Source organism: Artemia sp. Qi Xiang Cuo, chromosome 2 (genome assembly GCF_049724085.1).
Source record: "Artemia sp. Qi Xiang Cuo chromosome 2, ASM4972408v1, whole genome shotgun sequence".
Classification (NCBI taxonomy): domain Eukaryota; kingdom Metazoa; phylum Arthropoda; class Branchiopoda; order Anostraca; family Artemiidae; genus Artemia; species Artemia sp. Qi Xiang Cuo.
In genome coordinates, this window is record NC_142795.1 from 47483614 (window position 1) to 47501895 (window position 18282).

The 18282-nt window shown below is 32.7% G+C and overlaps 1 protein-coding gene across 1 annotated transcript in view; it reads left to right on the plus strand.

Moving 5' to 3' along the window:
* Nucleotides 1-9278, plus strand: part of shop (sulfite oxidase) — a 65047-nt gene extending 55769 nt beyond the window's left edge. Inside the window, exons 9-11 of the mRNA XM_089101359.1 lie at nucleotides 436-636; nucleotides 3645-3796; nucleotides 8212-9278. Of these exons, the coding sequence (XP_088957485.1) occupies nucleotides 436-636; nucleotides 3645-3796; nucleotides 8212-8355 (497 nt within the window). The 3' untranslated portion in view covers nucleotides 8356-9278. The remainder of the gene's footprint in view (nucleotides 1-435; nucleotides 637-3644; nucleotides 3797-8211) is intronic.
* Nucleotides 9279-18282: the final 9004 nt, after the last annotated feature.

The window sequence follows — 18282 nt, forward strand, 5'->3', positions numbered from 1 at the left end:
CCATATCCTTCTGTTTTAAGGTAAATCCCTAAGTACTTACTGGGCGTCTTTCTGATCATATTTACAAGCCCACTAATGCCCCACAACAACAAAAACCGTCACCTGTTCTTGCGTGTTCAGGTAAATTTTCAGTACCCCTAAACATAACGAAAAGTACTTACTTTACACAACCAGTTCACAAATAGACACTCTTTACTCGATGGAAGCCATTCCACACTGACTGACGAAGACAATCTAAAAGAGCCATCTAGAATTTTCTCAGATTTCTTCATCACATGACCTGTCGTCAAAAGTCAAAAGAAACATTTTTCCATGGTGTCACCCCTGATTATCAATCTCACCCTGGTTGACGGTAAGGAATATTTAACTTGAGATTGAACCGATAACTCACTTCAATCACTTTCTGCATTCTATTGTACCCTACTATTTTTGCAGGCAAAATAGTTCTTTCGGATGAAGAAAGTCAGAGTCATTGGCAGCAGAGAGATTATAAAGGCTTTAGTCCAACTGTGGATTTTGAACATGCTGACTGGAAGTCATCACCCGCCATTCAAGATTTACCAGTGACTTCTGCAATTTGTAACCTAAAAGAAGGGGATGTCGTCCAACCTGTCAATGGGAAAGTAACAGTTAAAGGTTTGTTGTTACTTCTTTTCACGTTTAGGTCTTTGTTTTGCCATATCAAATGGTAATTATCCAAGCCCGGTGAGTTTGTTTAGCACCCTGCTGGTCTCTCCCTCCCCCTCTCCCTCTCTCTCCGCCTCTTCATCTCTCTCTCTCTATTTTTCTCTCTCACTCTCTTTCTCTCTCACCCACTCACTCAGTGTCTCTATTAAATTGTTATCAATAAATAATTAAAACCCAAAACGAACTGAAACTAAAATAAAGAATCATATAAAACATAAAGCTAACAAATACTGCTATAGATGGATAAATAAATCCAAAATGAAGAAAAGTTACCACAAGCAGTAGTACCGCTCCTGCCTCCTAAACCTTCTAAAGACCAGAGTGCCATCTAGCACATGTGTGCCAATGTCTTGGCAAAAAAAGAAAACGTCATAATAATCAGAATTGCCAGAAACAAGTAATGAAGGTTGACTGATTGTTTAATATATAAGGATATTAATTTCTGAAGTCTAGGTCATTTCTATTTTTCAATGTTATATTGATATATTAATATTGATATATTTATTTAAATTTAACAACAATTTACATACAAAAATCAATACGATTCACCCAAAACCAACGGTTGACGTGGGGTGAATCAGGTAAAAAAAACATTCATATAACATCATTTAAATTCACTGTCATAAGAAAGAAAAAGAGAGAAAAAAAGAAAAAATGTAAAATAATAATAATAGGCTACTACAGGGGTAGCAAGTACTTACCATTTCCATACTCCGGGATCACAATCACCAACCAAAAATAAATAACAACTTAATTTGAATTGAATCAAATCCCCTCCAAAACAAACAAATTAACATTCATACTTATTTAATAATTTTTCTTTCAGTTTTCCTTTAAAATCCCTAAAATTTTCTGTTCTCTTCATTTTATTTTCCAAATTATTCAATATTTTTATACCCTTCATAATAAAAGAAAACATGGACCTGGCAGACACTATATGCGGAGCATAATAACCATTCCTTCCCCTAGTATCGTGGTTATGTATATTCCATCGGCTATAAAACAAAGCATTAAAACACTCCGGTAACAGGTTCACATCATATTTATACATAAACACTAATATATTAAAATGATGAAGACCCGTCGCCAGCAATATCCTAAGATCCTTAAAAACTCCTTGAGCCAATTCTCTTTCTGATTTACCTGATAATACTCTAATTGGCTTGTTTTGAATAATTCGCACAGGATTAACAATTGAAGAAAATGTACCCAAACATAGAGAAGAATAAAAAAAATAATATAGGGTTGGATTAACGAAAAATAGAGAAGCCTAAGTATATTAGTTGGAAGCATATGTTTAAGTTCGCGAATAATTCCCAAAATAAGGCGATAAAATCCGCGATAAAGTTTCAACATGGGATCGGAAACTAAGATATGATAATATCAAGATACTTTACTAACTTTTGACGTTTAATAAATAGCATCTTCACATGTTACATGCTGTATTATCCATGGATAGTAATCCGATGCCCTCAAAAATGTGAAAAAAGTGCTCTTAGTGGGGTTCACCTTTAGCTGATTCACTCTGAGCCCTCTTGAAACTTCATTTAGCGATTCGCTGACACTTTCTATAAAAGAGAGTGTAAGTGATAAATAGATTACTCTTTATAAAAGAAAGTGAAAGAGGGTGTATTTTCTCTTTTATAACTATAAAAAAGAAAATATTACAAAGATGTTTGTTTTCAATTAAGCACAAATGGCGTTCCGTTCTTCAGAAGGTTGAATGGCCGATAGCTCTACTCCTGTTTGTGGTTATTTCTTTTCATTTTAATTTTGACATGGCTGTTCATTATAATTTCTGTACATTTTAATTGATACAGTTTTAAATCTCGTTAATATTAGTATATAAAATAATATTTGTAAAATATTTGTAAAGTTCTTTCAGTCTTTCCTACTTAAGAATTAAAATTTTGGATTGTAATTAGAATTTAGAAACAGTATGAATATTTAGTCAATTATTTTTTACCGACAGTTTTGTGATTTTTTTTTAAATAATAGCATTACCGTGGTTATTGTTAATATGAATTGAAAACATGCCATATTTTTTGTCTTTTGTAGGGCTGAAGCCATCCTGTTGACGCCCTTGGATATACACGTGTCTTAATCCACGTATTATTTAAAGGATCTTTTTACATTATATTTCGTTGTGATTGCTTGTTTGTTTAAATGAATATATCATAAAGCTAATTAACTAGAAAGAGTTCTGTTCCGTTGTCTTAAAAAAAAAAGAAATGATGTCACGAGTCAATAAAACAAAATCGAGCTCCCTTGGTTCTGAAATTTTAATTGAAATGTCTAAATGTCCTGAAATTTAAATTTAAATGTCTAAATGGCCTGAGATTTTAATTGAAACTAAATGGCCTGAAATTTTAATTGAAATATCTAAATGGCCTGAAATTTTAATTGAAATGTCTAAATGGCCCTAAATTTTAATTGAAACGTCTACATGGCCTAAAATTGTAATTGAAATGTCTAAATGGCCTGAAATTTTATGCCAGATCAGTGGATTCGAACATCGAATATTCTGCGCTAAAAATCGACACAACCATATTTTCCTTCCAAAATTTCTTTTTTTCGTTAAGGTCGTTTTGGTCCAGTCTACTTGTCCTGAAACTTTTGCGTGGATCGACGAAAAGTAATGTTTGACCCATTATTGGTCACCAATCGATACAACCCCCTTTTTTCAAAATATTTTTCACTGGTTGTTTTGCCCAGTATACCGCGTGTTACATTAAGTGTCGAATTTTACTTGTGAATGAGAATTGACTAGATATTGATGTTTGAACCGACACACGCTCAGACGTCCAAGTATAACTAGACACGCATGTGAACGCCGCTTAATACAAAAGTAAATTAAACCGCAAAATCTATTGGTTTTATTTATAGGATATTCTGCTGTGATCTTACTGAAATTTTCTATTTTGAATTCAATTTTTTCATTGCAATTCATTTTGCAGGGTATGCATGGAGTGGTGGAGGACGTAAGATAGCCCGTGTAGATGTAACTTGCGATAAAGGGAAAACATGGCATGTCGCACGTCACGACCCTGGCGATAAATCGGGACAGAATGTTGGCTGGGCATGGACCCTTTGGACTGCTGACATTCCTGTAAGTTGTATTTTATTGTTTGGTAAAAATATAATAAAGTAAAAGCAACTGAAAATATATGGAATTTCAGTTGTTCTTTAAAGTCTACCAAAATAACAATGCTACATCTTATTATGTTCTTGTAATTCATTCAAGTATGGCTGTAAACAAAGGGATGGGAAGCTTAACATAATTTCATTAAATTTGGTTTAGTTTATTGAGCTTATCGATATGATATTTGATTAATCATACCACTCTTAAATCCGATACTGACAGAGGCTTGTATTGAAAATTTCAAAAGATATTGTCATCTGATTGGTCCTTGTCGGCCTGAGACTCTCTGATGATAGGCTGTGAGCTGAAACAAATTTATTTCAGAACAAACACGTGTGGTAGTTTTCTTTTTGTTCGGGGAAAGGAGTCAAATTAGTCAAAACCGCCGGAAATTGGCGAATTATATGAAATTCAGAAGTAATTAAAGAAACAACCAAACATAACTGGACCTTTTAGGTACTGACGTTGTGAGCCCTTATCTCGTTCTGTGTATCTGTCTCTTTGAAAATGAGTAACTTTGGTTCAGTGATTGGTAGTAGCAGTCCCAATGAAGCTGGAGGCTTAAAAATTTCACTTGAAAATTATTTCTGAATTTGGATTTATTTTTCTAAACAGTGAAATCAAAATATATACAGTATATTAAATTTAGGCTTATGTTCATAAAATAAGTTTTCCAGAAAAATATTGTCAGGGAATCCTCTTATTTAAGCATATATTTAATTGATAGCCAGTATTTCTAGCGTTAACAGAACGTATATCTCTAGAATCAGCTGAAAAATTAGACTCGTTTCTATCAGAAAATGAATAAAAATAAAACTCTGCTTAAAAAAAAAAACTAAAACTCACGATTTCAAATAAATACAAGTGAACTTGTCTACTAAACCAACGTAACTGAAACTTATCCAGTTTTACTTTCATTTAGGGCTTAAAATGAAACAACAAAAACTGATGGCAAAACTTGTCTTTTCGTGTAAAGGAAAAAGCTTTTTGAGACATCTTGACTGGGAATCTAGCAGTTTAGAGCTACTTTTTTTTCCCTTTTGTGCAAAAACCATTCAACTTGGTTTATCACCATGAGAATTACTTTATAAATAAAACAGTTTCATTGAATACATGGAGCTTGAATGTCAGTTTTCTTTGTTTATGTAAAAAAAAAAGAAAAAAAGTTCATTAATCTGCCCTGGAAAAAATATTTTTCTTATGGAAAAAGAGGCCACCGGTTTGTTTTTCCTCTATTTCTGCAATGAAATTAAAATAAACAAATCATGTATCCACTAGGTTTAGCACATTTTTCGTCGTACTGACTTTGAAATTACGAATTTTATTCAAAGAAAAACATATTTCTATTAGTGAAGAAAGATTTAATGCTTACTTGTCTGTGGATACATAGCTTTTGTCGAATACGAATTTACCAATTAAAAGTAATTCGAATTAAAAAATATCTTCAAAAAAGTGGATTCTCCGATAAACCTTTCTTGTGTTAAATGTATTTTGAGCGGCTAGCTCATACTTAGCAAACCTAGCTATTTTAAATCAGTGTCAGAAGAGTAATCGTTTTCAATATTAACTAAAAAAGTTAAAACCGAAGAAAAGAGTTTTCTGTGTTAAACTTTGAACTTTTCAGTTTCTACTGGCAAAGGTATCCCAAAACCTAGCGTTAAAAATTATAGTTCTATCATTTTTGACCAAAAAAGAATGGTGCAACACCCAATGAGCATAAGTTCCAGAAATACTTTCTGTCTTAGATACCCCAAACTGTAATCCCCTCCACCTTCTTCTAACGAGCTGTTTCTCCTTATGCCACAATTTGGTAAAGCAGAAGAGTAAATACCGTAGGCAGTTCAAGAGCACTGCCTAAGTAAAGACCAAAATGAGCACAGTGTATCATTATATTTATTCACCAGTGCAATTCGTATAGAAGGAACTGTCATAGAAACTTCGGAAAGAGCTCATTCGATTAGAAAATCTAAGTTATAAGGCGCTTTTTAAGAGTCAAATGTGATTGGAGGGCAACCAGCCCCCTCCCATGCCCGTTTATTCCTCAAACACATCCTATACAAATTCCTGAGATAGCCCTTTTGTTCAGCATAGTTGAAAAGTCCAATAGCTATTTCTCTGGGGACATCAACTCCCTACAGCCCTCGTGGCAAGGCCTGTAAGTTTTGCAAGTCGCCAGTTATTTACATATAGCATTTGTTATCGAGAAAGGAAGGCATATTTGACCTTTGATGTCCAAAAAGGTCAAGGGCATTCAGAATGAGCTTTCAGAGAATGTTGAGGGGGTGTTGAACTAAATAAAACATAATATGTGCTTGTAGACTGTCAAAAGGGCGTAACTCAAGAATGACTAAGGGTGTTAAGTTGGAACCTTCAGGGAATGATGTGGGGGATGATCAATTGACCAAAAGACAATATTGCACGCTAACACTAACACTACTATTACTACTTCCGTAGCGACTACTACTAATGCAGAGGATATTGAGGGGAAATTTTGAGGAAATGTTGAGGGGAAAGTCGAACTAAATTGAAGAATATTATCTGCATACAGATTGTCAAAAGGGTGTATCAGGTCTTAAAAACGGCTTAGCGTATCAAGCTGAAACTTCCAGCGCTTGATGAGGGGAATGTTTAACTGACCAAAAGGCAATGTTTGCTTACTGCTACTGCTACTAGCACTATTTTTAGTATTACTACTAATCCTACTACTGTGACTACTACTGCAGCTAAGGTTAAAGGTAATAAATTTCAGGGAATATTTGGGGGGGGGGTTGGAATGAATCAAAACAATCTGCGTGCATGCAGGTTGTCAAAGGGCGTATAAGCAATATCTTAGGAACGGCTTGATTATTAAGTTGAAACTTACAGGGACTGTTGTGGGGAATATTGAACCAACAAAAAGGCAATATTTGCGTGCTACTACTGCTGCTTCTACTACTATTGCTTCTGCTACTAAAGCTAGGGGTATTAATTTGAAAATTTCAGGGATTGTTGGGTAAACAAAACACATTATGCGCATGCAGGTTATCGAGAGGACGCATCAGCAATACTTCGGGAACGGTTTATGATATTAAGTTGAGACTTTCAGCATGTGTTGAGGGGATGTTGAAAAAAAAGGAAAGGCGCTATGTGCATACTGCTACTAATGGTACTACTGCTGCTACAACTATTGCTAGTACTGAAGCTAAGGGTAATAAGTGCAGCTTTCAGGGAATGTTTAGAGGGATATTGAACGAAATCACAACACACGATGAGCATGTAGATTGTCAATAGGGTGCACCAGATAAATCTCAGGAATGGCTTAGATTATTAAGTTGAAACATTAAGGATTAGTTGGGGTGGATTTTCAACTGACCAAAAGGCACTATATGCATACTACTATGAATTCTGCAACTAGTGAGGCTAATGGTATTAGGGTGAAACTTTCAGGGAATGTTTAGGGGAGTTTCAACTAAATCAAAACAAACCATATCCATGCAGGCTTTCAGATGGGCATATAAGTAGATTCTTACGAATGGATCTGACCATTAAGTTGAAAATTTCAATGCATGTTGAGGAGGATGTTTAACTAACTACAAGATACTATGTGCATGTTATCACTATTGCCACTATATATATATATATATATATATATATATATATATATATATATATATATATATATATATATATATATATATATATATATATATATATATATATATATATATATATATATATATATATATATATATATATATATATATATATATATATATATATATATATATATATATATATATATATATATATATATATATATATATATATATATATATATATATATATATATATATATATATATATATATATATATATATATATATATATATATATATATATATATATATATATATATATATATATATATATATATATATATATATATATATATATATATATATATATATATATATATATATATATATATATATATATATATATATATATATATATATATATATATATATATATATACTGATATTTATTCCTGAAAGCCTTAATAATATTGGATTGAATAAAGTTAAAAAGAGAATACATTTAAAATGTATTTCATTTTTGGTAAAGTGCAAATTATGCTCTGGTCTTTAGAAGACACAGGGGATATCAACCCTCTTGTTTTCTGATTTCAAATGGGGCTTCTAACAATAGGATTTAATAAATATATAACTAGTAATGCGAATATTAAAGCTTTTATAAAGGATTTTTAAATAATTAATGTCTTACAACATTATCTGAGATTTGTCTGGCTTTCTCTCCTTTACCGTATCGTTGCATTTCTAAGTTAATGGCTCAGTTGATCTTTATGGTTCTTATCATTTATATCAGTATTTTTCCCTTTTCAGATCCCAAAAAGTGGAGCAGTTGAGATTTGGGCGAAAGCTGTAGACGATTCTTATAACACACAGCCTGAAACATTCGAAAATATCTGGAATATTCGTGGGGTTTTGAGCAATGCATATCATAAAGTTAAAGTCCATGTGCAATAGAATTTTTGTGTTATTAGTTTTTTGTTGTTGTATTTTTACCTACTTGTTTTTACCTTAATGATTTCATTTTTAAATGCAGTAAAAATGCGTTAGCAGCAAACATATGAAATTACCCTACGCTTGAGCATTGTCAGTTTTTTCGTTTTTTACAAGCATTTATCGTTCAGCTGTTGTTCTGGTTTTAATGTGTGGCTGATGGTACAAAATAATCGCTTAAAGTTAGTATTATAATGCTTGTTTGATACAAATACTTTACTTAAAATAACAAATGTATTGTACTAGTTTCTACCTGTTTGGTTCAGTATTAAACTGTTGTAGTAGGGATGAGATTCACCTTTTATGTTCCAAATATTATGTCTATGCATCAAAAAGAGACGCTAGAAACATGGACTTTGCTAGTATTTATCTGCCTATATATAGAGAGATATGGTGGGGGGGGGAGGGAGGGTTGAGTTTGTGAATAAAAAATTCTGCTTCAATTGAAGAAAATCATCTGTTGTTTTTTAACAAATTTTGCAAACTTATTTGCTCGTGCCCTTCCACTTTGAAGGGAGGGGATGTTGAGGGCTCCTCTGGGCTCTACACACACACATCCCACCCCAGGCCATGGTTAAAAATCCAAACTATCTTTTCCTTAGTCTGCTCATTATTGTTCCTTATCTTCTTTTTTTTCCATTCTTTTGAAAACATTATGCATTATAAACTTAGTCAAGAATCTCAAGTTTTCTATAATACCAGTGGTTTATTTACTTATATTAGTTATCGATTGATTTTATTCCGAATATTTGTTGGAAAATATAGTTGGTGTTGGGAGAGTGTTTTTGATAATTAAGTTATAAGCTTGTTGCTTTTAATGGATTATTTGTGAATGTTTTGTAACAATGTTGACTGTCTTTATTTTTCCATTAAAACACTAACATGTCTGTCAACAGTATCTGCTATAATAGACAAAGAACAAGAAATTTACTGTTTGAGAAATCTAGGTGTGTTCTTTAAGCAAAATAAAGATTATCTAGCTGTATCTTGAAAGGTTTACGGAATTTTTACCTGTTTGCAACTTTGCTTTATTCAAAGCTTTGTAAAATAAGTTTTCTGGTAGTGTTGAAAAAGTTACTGCTTCAAAACTTTAATATCTCGGTAAAGGTAAGGGGGCTGCTTCTGAAGAATTAGGGTCCAAGATGGTTCGTTTGACTTTTTACCTCTCCCATGTCAAAACTTGTAAAGTTTTTTTTAAATCCGGTTAAGGCAACTATCCTTATGGTTGTCTTAACTTTTTTGCATTATTATTCTAGTTTGGCTTAGAATTTGCTTCTCACGAATTATAGGCTTTGGCGAACTGGTTCCTTGGATTGAGACCGATCCAAAGCCAAAAGAGTTTTTCCCCAGGAATTCCTAATCTAGCAGGAAGAGAAGAGGAGGAGGTAGGAACATGACTAGAGGAATTCTATTTATGGAGAGGCACCCCCTTGCCAACTTCTCCTTTAAAAATTAAATTCAGCCATCAGTCATAACTGTCCAACAAAAAAAGAAAAAATGAATTCTTTGTCGGAATGTAAACTGCGGTTAAAAAATAAATTAACACAAGTATTTCAATAGTCAATCGAGATAGATGTACCTTACCGACCCTTGCTGTAGTGCGACTATCCAAGTAGACCCATTGCTCATACTTGATTAGGATAAGTACTTTTATGTTGTCATTTTGGATAGGATCAGTTTATTGGTAGACAACAGAACTTTCTGCTGTTCACTACACGTTTTCGATCAGGCTAATGGATCAGGGTGTATAACTATTATATTGAAGTATAATTCAAAGCTTTGGCAAAAATACCAAGACCATATGAGCTTTGAAAAAAAAGGGTTTGATCTTTTTCTTTATGACTTATTCAAAAGAATATAAGGGTGCGTCAGATTTTTTTTCTGTGTCAGTTATAAAATAATGAAGAGGAATCTTAATGTGGATCTTCATCCACTGAGTGCACATTTAGAAACAGGTATTTGCTTCATTTGGGGTACAAAAAATTACCCATGTTTGGGATAAACAATGTTTCAGTACCTTTACCTCAAAGATTACCTGACATAATGTTACGTATTATGAACCAAAATGAAGTCATTCCATTCATCTATAAACTGCAATTTTTCTTATTTTTCGATTCTCGAAAAATGAACTGTCGGCGCAGAAAGATTAAGAACCTTATTTTAGCCCTTCAGTAAAACTTAAAAAATGGTATGTGCATCACAAATTAAAATTTGGCTCACTGGCGACGATTTTATACGAAAACAATATAAAAAAAAATCTTTTCCAAAAAAGAAGTTTTTGAAAGTAAAATAAAAAGCCTTATTGAAACCTAGAAGCAGCAGAAACCAAATCGTTTGAAAATTCAAACTTAAAAAAGTATAGAAATGATTGTTAATGAATAAATAAAGCCCTAAATGAACAGAAAATAGAAAGGAATAATCTTTTCATACATGAATATAACAGGTACTGCTATAAATGAATAAATCAATTCTAAGACGCATAGGAATTGAAATGAATAATCAATTCAAACATCAAATGAACAAGAAGTACCACGAATATAAGTATGCATAGATTGCCTATCACCCCATAAACGTTCTAAAGGCAAAAGCGTCATTTGCGCCGATACAGGCAATTAGTTTCAAGTTTTTTTTCTGTATAGGGGCTCACCTGGCCAAGAAACTAACGAATGTCATTGTCAAGTCGTTGGAGAGACAAAATTTAAGCCCCTCCTTTTGGGTGTCCTGAATATTTTTTTTGGTCAAAACGTTCAGAGTAATGCTATTTATATATGTATATATGTAGGTAGTACCAGGCCCCGGCATTCGACAGGTTTGTATATATTTGATCCTCGCTGTTTTCTAAGCGCAGATAATGTGAACTTCTTCTTGATGTCACCATATGTTTGATACAAGCTACCTTGGGAAAAATACGAATTTTTTCTTAAAGTTGTGACCTATCTACATTTTTTTAGGCTATTGCTTTGGAGTTGAACAAGCAAGCATTGACGGAAATCACCTCCAGCAACTAGAATTTTCCCTCCATATTGCAAATTTGGATTTACAATGGATCGCAAAAACTAATCCATATTTTCTGAACCGTACTTGGGTAACATTGGTGCTTCGTCAAGTAGGAAGACTTCCATTTGAGCTAATTCGAAAGCTTTGTTTGAACCAGGTCTAATGCTAGAAATTGAATCTAAGGAAAGTGCAACTTTCAAGCCAAATGTCTTGTGTCTTGTTTGTCCAAAAGACAATAGAGTTGATGTGATTCTAGTAAATGCCATGTACTTCACTTTACGATTTTCACAGAATGTGATACAAGGTTTTATACACAATCAAGAAGAATCTGAAGGAAGAGTATTCGCATTAGAGAAGGCATTTTGGACAGTGCTGATTCTTCTAGATCATCTATCTACTGTTTACTGTCGAATGCTAGGCCATGAGTTAGGTTTGCTTGTTTTTATGTCGCATAACAAACGTAATTCACAGTAAGGAGATCTTCAAAACTTGTTGCATTCTTCACATGACAGAGAAGTACTCACAAATGGAAGCACTGTGGACGAGGTACATAATGTACGTTGTGAATTCGACCAATGACACGCAATCGACGGATTCATGGTTCCCACGTACTTGTTATCCCATTCTATTTAAGGTTTTTGGGCATTTCCCAATAATAGTAATTTTTCTCGTTGGTTTTCATTTGTTTCAACTTTTGGTTATGTCAAAAGCACGCTTGCAACTATATTGAGTCTGGTTGTTCAATATCTACCAAATCTTCTTTGGTTTGGCTGATATCTTGCATTTGGTGTTGTCAAGGTAAATGAATAAAGATGTAAATAAAGATAATATACGTTAAAGGGTGTCTTGAGAAGACATCGTTTTTACATTAGTTCCTGCTAGGAAAAAGCCAAAGGCTTTTTCTTCTTTGCGGGATTCGATCTTAGTCACATGCATAGGTTTAGTTCTCACCAGTCATCATCAAGGTTAAGGTCAACAAGACTTTGACAAGAAAAAGTAAGGACAAAAAGAAAACGTTTGAAAAATAGAAAAGAATGAGTCAGGAAAAAAGAAAAGGAAAGTAAGGAAAAAAGCAAAGAAAAACGAAGGAAAAAACAAGATAAATTTTGTCATAAGATCGTCCTCATCAATCAAGGTAAAAAAGAGTGGAACAAAATTTTCATTTCTTTTGGTATGAAAAATATAAACGTGGTAAGTCGGTTAATTACGCTATTAGGAAAACAGTAACGTTGCCAAGTGGAGGTGGAGCAACATCCACTTCTTGCACTGATTAAATGTGTGTATGCATTTAAAAAGAGGCTAAAGGGAACTTTATATTAAAGAAAATAAAAACTTAGAACAAAGAAAATAAAAATAAAATCACCCAACCCTTGTTTAAACCAAGTCTCATTTAACTTAATCCACGTCTAACTGAACCCCCTATGCAATTCGATTTCGTTTAACTCAAGCTCCTTCAACTCAACTGCATTAAATTCAACCCGCATGTAACTCAACCCCCGAGCAACCCGACCCCCCATTTGACTCGAACCACCTGTAACTCTAACTAAATAATAAAAAATATATAGCTCAGTCCGTTTTGTTTGAAGTGATAAAAGTTGAATCAAATGATAATGTCTTTATTTATTGGTTGACTCTTTATGTAAGCTTCTCTTATGCTTCTTTAATGCAATAATATTCCTCCTCACCTCCCCCTTTCAAAAAACAACAATTCATCGTTCTGTCTTATATATTGAAAAATTAGCAAAACTTTTCATGCCCTGGGCCTGAACACACTTGAATTTCATGGTTGCTGCCCAGTGAAAAAAAAAATCATTCAAAACAAAGCTGATTTGTTAACTTGACTCACCATTCAATACTATTTCTGAATAAATAATTCTTACCCTTATAATTGCGTCCCAGTTCCCGTCCCCTTAATGTCTGGGCATAACTCGTGGGTGTATATAAAACTTTGATGGTTTTGTTCAATTGTATTATTTTTTGTGTAATTATTTCTCACCAACCGTTGGTTCATAATTCCAAATATTACCAATTTTAAAAATATACCCACATACACAAAAAAAAAAATCAGCAACATTTTATACCGTACATAGCCTAGAACTACATTTAGTTATCAGGGGAGCTGTCAGCTGGGACGTAATTATGCAACAACAGTTATTATATGTGAAAAGAGTGTTGAATAGTAAATTGAACAAGCTTACAAATCGATTGAAACCTGAACATATTTACCGCCAAAAGCTTTAACACAAAATCTTTACGCTTAAGTTTGACTCTGTCTCACAACTTTATTTTTTAAAACAATAAAAAATTAGTGTAAAGAGCGACGCGTTGAGGAGGGGACAGCCCCTTTCATATACGCAATAATTTCTGTTTGTTTTAAGTTTTGTCCCAAAGCATAGGAGAACAGTAAATAAATTTTTACTCAAAGTCTCGATACATAGACTCATTTTTAAAAGGCCTGTAAAGCCCCATTGCTTCAAAAAGCATAGGAGAAAGACAAAGGTCCCACATAAAACACTGGTCTAGAAAAATATATATTTTAGAAAAGGATTGTATTTTAGATGGGGGCTGATGAAGCAGTTGGACACACATGACGAAACGAAATTATGTAGGAGTTGTAAGTATAATTTTTTGGAGAATAAAATTCCAAAATTTACATAATTAATGGTATATTTTAGGAATTAAAGATAGATTAAAAGCTTTGCGACTAATTAATGCAAAATTGTGAAAATTAGTAAATCTAGAAAATTAGTCATATATATATATATATATATATATATATATATATATATATATATATATATATATATATATATATATATATATATATATATATATATATATATATATATACACACATATATATATATATATATATATATATATATATATATATATATATATATATATATATATATATATATATATATATATATATATATATATATATATATATATATATATATATATATATATATATATATATATATATATATATATATATATATATATATATATATATATATATATATATATATATATATATATATATATATATATATATATATATATATATATATATATATATATTACTTTCCCTTGCAGTCCTATTCCATTTTTTAAGTAGGCTATTAAGCCCTGTTAGCTGAAACAGCTGGTAAAACATATCAATTAACTAATTGAGATGGTTAAGATTATAAAATAAGTTGATCTCTTCATTTACACAGTTTGTCCCAAAGCAAAGGAGAACAATAAATAAATTTTTACTCAAAGTCTCGATATATAGACTCATTTTTAAAAGGCCTGTAAAGCCCCATTGCTTCAAAAAGCATAGGAGAAAGACAAAGGTCCCACATCAAACAGTGGTCCAGAAAAATATAGGTTTTAGAAAAAGATTGTTTTTAGATGGGGGCTGATGAAGCAGTTGGGCACACGTGAACACACAAAATTATGTAGAGTTGTAAGTACAACTTTTGTGAGAATAAAATACCAAAATTTACATGATAAATGGTAATTTTTAGGAATTGAAGATGAATTAAAAGTTGTGCAACTAATTAATTTAAAATTGTGTAAATTAGTAAACCATAAACATTTTTTATTGTTTCTGACATTTAAGCACATAAAATATTCAGAAACAAAATTAAAAATATATCAAATACATCTAAGCAACTTACAAATACACATATATACATCTAAGGGCATTTGTTATGCTTATTTTCTAACCACCCACCCCCCTGCCCAAAAAAAGATCCTGGATATGGCTGTGATGTACACTATTTATGGACTATTTAAAATGAGCCTCTCAATGCTTTTTATTGTTGCCAAGGAACAGCACCCTCTACAGATAAAAAATATTGCATTAATCTGTTTCTCAGATCTTGGTTTGTTCTAGAAGAATTGTTGCTCCCAGCCCTCCCAAGCTCAGAAATCCCACTTCCCATTGCCTGCTCCTGAATATCAGATGGAGCTCCTCTATCTGAGATAATAAAATTATGAAGGCACACGGAACCAGTAATTATTGCCTTTACTTTTTCTGGCTGTGCCAAGATTTCGGTTCGAAATACTATGAACCTCTAAACCAGTATACCAAAAGTATTTTCAATTGAATGTTGAGCTGTTGATATTTGGTAATTGACAATTTTTTGTCCTTCTGACAGTCTGTTTCCAGGGAAGGGCCTCATAATGTAATTGCACAATGGAAAGGCTTCATCAGCAACAAAAAAATATGGAAAATTTTCCATTGTTCCAGGCAATGGCAGAGGATCACGAAGCTTAATGTTGCCATTGTCTATGCCTTTCCCAAGATCTGACCTGGCAAATACACCCCCATCACTTTCACTTCCATAGGCTCCAACATCTATATAAATAAATTTGTAGTTAGCATCACAAGCAGCTAAAAGTACAATGCTAAAATAGTTTTTATAATTGTAGAATTGTGAGCCTGACATGTATGGGCACTGAATCTAAGCATGCTTGCCATCCAAAGCACCAATGCAATTTGGCAAAAAACATTTTGCCTTAAAAGTGTCAGAGACACTTTTTAATGTATCTGATTGGGGCTCTTGCAGACGCATGGGACTCAAAACTTCATATATTGCCTTCAGTGTATCAGATAATATCTGTGAAACTGTTGAGTGGCCAACACGGAATTCATAATGGAGAGGTGCCATAGACATGCCAGTACTCAAATATCTCAGTGTCAAAGTCAAAGCAAGTTTCAGTTCTGGAGAGATTGCCTTTCTGAAATTTGTATTCTTTTTTATTATCAAAGGCCTTACTAAACTAAGCAATTCCACATACTCTGCTTTTGTCAATCTTACAAAATTTAGAAATTTCTCCTCGTCATCTCTCATGAGTAAATCGTTGAGTAACGTTAGATGACCTTTCACAGCCCTTTCCCTTTCTTGTAAAATTGGGTGCACCCATAATCTTTTCCTCCTGAAAATAAATAGATTAATCATAAACAAAAATAAAGTAATATTTCTTTAATATTAGAGTTAAAGCAATAAATGGATTGACCAATTCAGTTGCAACATAAACATAAGACTTGTCATGAATTGGTACTTGTCATAGAAACTAATACTTTCATACAATTTGGTAATAATTGAAAATAATGTAAGTGATGCTAAAGAGCAATGTTAAAGCTTAGATCAATTACAACTGCACTCATAAAAGTGGTGAAAATGCAACTGTTCGTCAAATTTTATGCCAGTGCATTTTACCAGTCATTCTAAAAAAACTACATTCACAGTAATGACTATTTTTAAAGAAAAAGAGATGTGATTTGTGTTCCATGGGAAAAAAAGATTAATCCAAGATTGATTGAACATAAGGTCTGGGAAGAAGTTTTAAACATCATAGATCTATTCATTTTCTAGTTTTCAAATTATAAAGAATTTTGAATAAAAGGCCCTAGCTTTGAACCAAAAATTGGTTTAAAACACAGATCCAATGATTGGATCTGCCTTGTAAAGGCCAAGAATATAAAAAATGCAGACAATACTAGGCTATTCAATATCTTAAATAATATTCAATATTTCAAAAACAAGTTAGCACAGGTTTTCTCCCTTCATAAAAGCTTAGGATCTTGATAGGAAAGAAGGGTTGATATCTGGAAGATTCATCAATGCTACAAAACAGCTTTTGAAGTTAACAGGAAGTGACTTAACTGGAATTTAAAAGGATTAATTTGCATAACACCCTATAGTACTAATTATTACAATCATTCACCATCTGAAAACAGGGGAGTTTAAGGATCTCTTACTCAAATATAACATTTTAACTTATAGGATCATGAGTGCTATTAGTAACTTTTCTGTTTTTGGCACCCTGCAGATGACTCAGTTAATTTGTCAAAGTTATGAGGAAGCCATTACCAGGTGTTGAATCACTAACAACTAAGAGAAATCAATGTTTGTATTTTAATCTACTTCCTGTTTGTGTGTCAAGTTTAATAAAGTTGAGTCTATGAGTCATGCATGTAAAATATTCTTACTAAAATTGGTCTAACACTTTCTGCTTGTCATAAATTTAGTAGCCAATGTTTCTGCTACCCTGGGCTAATTGGTAAATTTCTACCAAATCATATTATTGAGTTAGGAATAAAGTGAATACACCATTTGATGCCTTTTTTTATGCTGATTACAAATATAATAATCATTTCTATAAGAAACGAATTTCAGCCCCCCCCTATATATGCCAATTCAGGGTTAGGTTGTAGAAATATATACCCTGAATTGGCATACATAACCTAGGTTAGATTGTAGATATATATACCCAGAATTGGTATATATAGGGGAGGGGCTGAAATTCATTTCCAATAGAAATGATTATTATATTTGTAATCAGCATAAAAAAAGGCATTGAGTGGTATATTCACTTTATGCGTAAGTCAATAATATGATTTGGTAGAAATTTACTGGCTAATTAGAGCACTTGGATTTGGGTATATAATCTTTGAAGAAAGATGTAAGATCTTAGTGCTAAAAAACGGGCCTATTGTGAAGAGACCCAAGTAAAATTCCGTAACTTATGCTACTTAACTTAGGCTACTTAGAGCAATTTGCATCCACTTTAAAGAGGTTGACTGCACTTAAATCTTAAACCCTGTAGAATTATTAAGACATCAGATCTGATCTGATGTTTAGGGCCTTGGAATATAAATTGGAAACTCCGATCCACAGTTTATAGACAGTAAGCTTATCACAGATCATTTCTGGTCATCGTGAACAAAAAGCTCCTCCCACTTCTTTCTGCCTTAGCTTGTTTAGCCTGTTTCTGAATATACCAGTAAGCTTATCGCAGATCATTTCTGGTCATCGTGAACAAAAAGCTCCTCCCACTTCTTTCTGCCTTAGCTTGTTTAGCCTGTTTCTTTCCACTCGCACCCCAGTCCTG